Source organism: Brachionichthys hirsutus, unplaced genomic scaffold (genome assembly GCF_040956055.1).
Source record: "Brachionichthys hirsutus isolate HB-005 unplaced genomic scaffold, CSIRO-AGI_Bhir_v1 contig_4, whole genome shotgun sequence".
Lineage (NCBI taxonomy): Eukaryota > Metazoa > Chordata > Actinopteri > Lophiiformes > Brachionichthyidae > Brachionichthys > Brachionichthys hirsutus.
Genome location: NW_027181113.1, coordinates 1 through 6,531, shown reverse-complemented (window position 1 = coordinate 6,531; position 6,531 = coordinate 1). Strand labels below are relative to the sequence as shown.

The window sequence follows — 6,531 nt, the reverse complement described above, 5'->3', positions numbered from 1 at the left end:
CTGGATTTATTCCATTCGTGTGAGGTCACGATGATTCAAATGGGGACACTCATGGGAATACTTTGAAATTCACAAATTCTACATTCATGTTATTGGAGGACATTAAATCAAATATTTGTTTTATTTCAAAAATCTCATGTCGCTGTGACTGTTGATTCTTCTCCGATTCCTCACCGACTTTTATTCTGCTCAGCGACTCCTGTTCACCGAACCCTCTCCGGTTTGTTTCCCTCTGTGTGACGTCAGCTATGATTTACAGAACTGCTCCCACTTCTTATGAAGCAATGTTTAGAAATCCTGTGCGAGAATAAACTTAAAATCCTTGCAATAAACCAAGTTTACGCCTCTTCTTTAAATCCATCCATAACCCAGGGTTGACGATACGCACACACACACACACATTGACTGATTCCCACATTGCTACCACAATATTTCAAACATGCACTGTGACTACGGTAACACAGAGGTGATCCAACCAGCTCTCTCATCCTCACTTCATTTCCTTTCGGGGAATTTGAGTGGAATCCGGCCTTGCTCTCTACGCGATGAGGTTTTCATTCAACAGGGACCTAATTCTTTGCACCAGTCTAAATCAGTGTCTCTCATTGGACATAGATTCAGTATTTTCTCTCCTTTTTTGGGGTTGGATTTGGATTTGGCCACTTTTTTTACTTACTAACTTCACCTGTTCTCTGGTTCCAACAGATGAAATGACTGAGCTGAGACTTAACGAACAGAAACCCACAGTGTTGATGGACAGAGTGATTAATTACAACGGGGCCCAAAGGACATTAGAAACAATGGCAGGATTACTACCTTCTGTAATATGCATGTGGCTGACTTGTGGAAGATGAATCTGACATTGTGTTTGAGACACCGGCTGCAGGTCCTCGTCTTGTTTTCGTGCTGATCTCTCCGACTTGTGAATGGGATCTACTTCCTGCGGGGAAATTCAACCGACGGAGCTTCAAACCTGAAAGCATCGGTCGATCGACTGCGAGACGCAACCCTGCTTTTAAAATGGATGCAGGTGAATGGGAGTTAAAGTAAGCCATCAATGCTTTTTGACTTTGATGAGACGGAAGAGGAGAGGCGTTTTCTCCCCGCTTGCTTTAACCATCCATCCCATTATTATCACAGGAGTTGCTTGGAGTCTGTCCCGGTTTGCTCTGGGGCCGAGAGCCCCCCCCCCTACGTCGCCTGTGCATCGCTGGGCTGCTTTACCAATGATGAGCAAATATCTGGTTATTGTTTACTCCATTACTGAATAAAGGAAAGGAATGTGCAATAAAGTCTGAAACTTGACAAATATTTACACTGGCTGACAAATATCAGAAAACACTGAATCTATTCAATCATGTATTTAAACACAACTTTAAAGATATTTGTTATACTACAGTAAAGCATGATATGGCATTGCCAAATGACATTGTAAACTCTTGTGCTCAGTTGACCCAGACGTTTAACATGTTCGACTCCCCCACCTACTTCCACCACAGTTGGTTCAGTTTTCTGCCTCCTCGTCTCTGTTTGACATCAACATAGGCAAGAGAACCAGGGAGTTAAATTTAAGGGGTAAAAAGAACATTCCTTAAAATTCCAAGTGGACATGATCTACCATTTCCTTCTTTTCTTAACATTTCAAGTAGTGTTGAATATCTTCGAAATCTATGTAATGATAAACTGACTGACAAGGTGAACATAACTTTTTTTTTGTCATCAGTTAGAAAATGCGAACCTCGCAAGTTTTCCTTTCCTTGCGAGTTGCAGCACGAGTTCATGCGCCTTTACTTTGACATCAGCATATTGGGATGTCGACGCTAAAAAGACACATTGTGCATAAGAAAGTCATTGGATCATCGTAAATAGATTACATCAGAACATCCAATAATATTACCAAAGTTATACCAAGTGTAAAATCAAAACTTGGTTTGTGTTCCAGGTTCATGTCGTGTCAGTCATTCTGTAGTGAGCGAAAGAAGTTGTGTATGTGTGTGTGCCTGCCTTGTGTGATTCTAACTACGATCCAGACTGGAGGTGCTAATAACGATTGATCAGTAGTGATTATAGGCCAAACCGAGCTTTAGCCCTGTGTCGCACCACGGAGGGCAGATGCAGCATGTGAGAGAATACATTTGCGCCTCACTTACATGGTTTTTGCACGTCTGCTTGTGTTATCTTGATTTATCACCAAGACGCTGCGGTGAGTTCGTGTCTGACTGTGAAGCAGCCGGTTTGAACTTGTCCGCCATTGTCCTTGAGAACTGAATACAGCGACTTAGAGCGAGTGAGCCAAGAGGCTCGTTACCCTTCTGTGAAGACGACCGGGGCGGCACCAAAATATCTTTGCAATGCCACGATGGGGATGTGCCTTTGAGAGTGAAGTTAAGAATAGACGCACAATGGGTTTCACTCCTGTCTTCCTGTCTTCTGTTGTCTGAGGACAGACGGTTGTCTGCATGGGGGACGTAACGGAGAGGTGATCTGCATGGTTTACTTGACTGAGCTAGAAGAGCCTTGGCTGACTCTAATGGACCAGATTGGATTTTTACCAAACAGAACCTGGAACCTCGAGAATAGGAATTTAAACTGCCAGGGGAACGTTATACCCGTCCACCTTGGCGGTTCCTGTCCTCCTGGAAGTCGCTGTGCCCTTCAGGAGACGGAGGAGAGGAGAGGTTGCTGGAGGCTCAAGGACTCTGGAGGTCTTTGAGTGCAGGAAGCATGGTGGGTTCAAGTGTCTCTGACGCCATCTTCATTTCCATCAATCACAGCATCACGTTCATGGGTGAGTTGACACATTTACTGGTTCCTGATCAACAGAAATGTCTGTATTCTATATATATATATATATATTTACCAAAAGACCTGTAATCCTGAAGAGGAAACCTCAAACTCCCAAGCCAACACCAATGTGCTTATCTTTTCAGGGAAGGTTTGGCTCATTGTGATGATCTTCCTCCGTATCCTCATCCTCCTGTTTGCCGGTTATCCTCTCTTCCAGGATGAGCAAGAGCGATTCGTTTGCAACACGATTCAGCCCGGCTGTGCCAACGTGTGCTACGACCTCTTCTCTCCCGTCTCTCTCTTTCGCTTCTGGTTGGTGCAGCTCACCACCTTGTGTCTCCCCTGCATCGTCTTTATCATCTACGTGATCCACAAGATCTCAAATGACCTCGCAGTGGACCCAAACGCCCGTGGACAAGCCCAAACCTTGTCATTTGTCAACATTCCTCAGGAGCAAATCGACGAGATGGGATGGACCCAGTGCTTCACGGGAGTTTACGTCCTCCATCTGATGTTCAGAACTTTCCTGGAGGCGGGATTTGGGGCAGCTCACTACTACTTGTTTGGGTTCTACATCCCAAGGAGGTTCCTGTGCCAGCACCCGCCGTGCACCAGCCAGGTGGACTGCTACATCTCGAGGCCCACGGAAAAGACGATGCTGCTCAACTTCATGCTCGGCGTGGCTGCTCTGTCGCTTTTGCTCAATGTGTTGGATTTCGTCTGCACCGTCAAGCACTCTGTGATTCAGAAGAGCCGGAGGAGGAAGACACTGATGGAGAGGATCCGTGAGGAGCAGCCGTGTTTCCTTCCAGACCAAGGAGCCTCAAAAGCCTCCGCGACTCAACGAGATGTAGAGAGGGAGGCTGGTCAGACGGGAAGTTTCCGGAAGCGGCGAGGCAGCAAAGGTTCCTCTGAGCACTCCGCTATTAACTGCTCACTGGGACCTCCAGGGTTCAACGCAAATGGAAATTACGGTGTTTTTCAAGAGGAGGCTCCGGAAAGGAGCGGCAGCGAGGTGGCTCTGTGCCCACTTGAGCCGTCCGGAACGCCGAGGTCTTTTCGTGTTAGCAAAAGAAGCGGACTCAAACCGCCACCTCCGCCCAGACGGGATCTCGAGTCGATCCCTGGTGGGTCGGCCAAGCCCATTGGGGAAGTTCCTGTTACAACGGCATTCTCTGCCAGAAGGGTAGGCCCATATACCCTGGTCCAATTTGGTACCGATGCAGAGCTACAAACAAATGGTGATGGGCAAGAGAAAAGGTCTGAATGGGTTTGACTGGGGGGGGGGGGGGGGTTGGATCGCTTTAGTTCCAGCATATTTGCCTCACAGAGACAAGAAACGTTCCTCAGGGCACCCAATGTGGGAACCAAACAACCTTCTCTGTGTTCATCGGTCATCTTAGACTCATGACGCGTAATCAGATCCACTGTGACTGTTTTTCATAATGACTTAAGGTCATGTTGCGCTTGTGGAAGATGAGCTGAGTGGCGCATAGCAACCATAATTCAAGTCACGAATATCAACTCCCAACAAAAGAAGTAAGGAAGGACTGGCGGGTCCGAGGCCTTGAGCGTCCTCGAAGAATCGCAACCTTGAGAGGATCTAAAAGAGTACAGCGCACCTGTTTCTTTCCTTGTTGAGCTCACTGTCTACAGACAAAGACAGGCTTGTCCTACAGACAGCCCCCTGCCCCCCACTTACGCTAGTCTATATGATACCATGCGGTCCCACTCTTTTGAGTTTGTCTAGCTGGTGTTAAATGACATGGACGCCCAAAGGCCCTGACCTTTTGGATTAAGAGGGTCAGGCCCAAAATGAAAGACAAAAACGTGACCAAGGTGCCGTTCATCAAGCTCATGTATAATGGATTAGGGTAGTCCTCAGTAAGTAATTATCTCTCCTCCTATAGGGACGCCATATTTATGGAGACGCTGTTGTCACTCTATTTCAGTGCCTGGTGGAGCTTAAGGGGAATACAAACCTTAATGTACACTGCCACTAGAAATAGAGCACAGCAGAGCTCTGGCCTGTGTTTCCTGTTGCCCTCCAGGATGTCTGCTTTTTTTTTTTTCCTTGCTCTGGCTTTGGTTTCACCTTGTTCCCTGCCGATGTTGATGCGGGTCAGATAGGAGCTCCCATGCTATCGGGGTCAGACGTAGTATTTACACTGAGGCTTGCTGCAAATATGTAGCTTGAGTCTGACATATATCAAGGTGTTCTGGTCCATTTCCTAGAAATGTCCAGATCACCTTCAGATTGCAGTAAATCAGCCAGATCCCAGTGGCGTGTCCTTCTGGGTCGCTGAGGGGCTGGTTGCTTGATCTTCCTCCTCTTGTGGTCTCTTTGAAGGAGAGAACAAAACAAAAGCTCGCTCGTGTACTGCATGTTGTTCTCTGACTGTCATGAGGTGGACCACAGTTTTTTTTTTGTGTGTCAGCAGTTCGAATGGAAAAAGCCAAAGTCGAACTAAAAATATGCAAATATTATTTCTGGTAATTATTCAAAGAAAAGTGAAATTAAGCAAATTTTAAAATGATATATTTAATCAAGAGATGTATTATTTGGAGTACGTACACATCATGGAATAATCAATGTTGTAATCTGACTGCCTGATTGTCATTTTGTATTCAAATGAATATTTCAATAATATCTCCCAAAACAATATTAAAAATGTTTTTGAGCAGTTTGGTTAATTGATTCAGAGGGGTTTGAAGTCCATGTTTGCAAATCTGGCAAATCCAAGGAATATCTGTTTCCTTAATGTCACATTTAACATTGGCATACGCACATTTTGCAGCGCTCTGAAGTGGACAGCAGTTTTCACAGTCGCTGCATGTTACAAAGTAGAGAGCCCAACATCCTGTCCTTGTCCGGTTCCGTTCCACCACGATTTGTTCCGTGCGTGTCCTTGAGATGCTCTGGCTCACATGGAGAGCTTCCTCATCGCGGTGAGTCTGCTGAGGGAGTTCATCTGGCCCGATGATGCAGGACAACAGTCTCCTCCGTCATATCTCATGAAGATCCAGCTCCTCCCCGTGCAGTAGACAGTCTTTGAACCCACCAGACAAACATGTCGTACCAGTCGTACGTTTGGACACACCTGCCCGTTTACTTGAATGATAAACTTATATTGTATGTTATTTGTTACATAAATGTAATTTTTCACGTTTTTTCAGTTGCATTTCCTGTAAAAAAAAAAAAAAAAAACCCATCTGGTTAATGGCGCCCTCAAGTGGACACACTTAGATAATGCATCTAAAATGTAAAATTCAGCCGTGACAAAAAAACACATAATAGAATGGGACTATGGCCACTACTACTTACAATAACAGCAAAAACAATATTAATACTGTAACCGTTCTACTGTGATATATATTATTTTGCTTTGCCGCTGTTGTGAATAGTGTCACATTACAGTTACGCTGCTGTCCTGTCACGACTCATCCTGTCATTCTGTCTGATTTTAAATGATCTGAGCTGTTGACCCTCCAGGGAATCTATATCAACATGCAAATAAACCTAAGAACATGCTAAAGGTTTGAATTTCATTTCATTGTGTTCAAGCGACATATGGAACACATCCTAGTTATTAGGGTAAATAGAATCACCGAGTTTTGTGGCATAATCCCACTACATTCAACACCAACTCCCATTTGCCAATCATCACCAAACAACTCACCGCAAACCGATGTGAAGAGTCCAGAGCGGTAAGGAGATTTCCTCAGAGTATAAGCATTTGTAAA

At 45.1% G+C, this 6,531-nt stretch overlaps 1 protein-coding gene across 1 annotated transcript; it reads left to right on the top strand.

The window, feature by feature from the left end:
• Positions 1-2,724: 2,724 nt before the first annotated feature.
• On the top strand, positions 2,725-4,063 carry LOC137917285 (gap junction delta-4 protein-like). Its single transcript, XM_068760099.1, has 2 exons — positions 2,725-2,788; positions 2,931-4,063. Exons 1-2 carry the CDS (start codon positions 2,725-2,727, stop codon positions 4,061-4,063), a joined length of 1,197 nt encoding a protein of 398 aa, XP_068616200.1.
• The last annotated feature ends 2,468 nt before the right edge of the window (positions 4,064-6,531 follow it).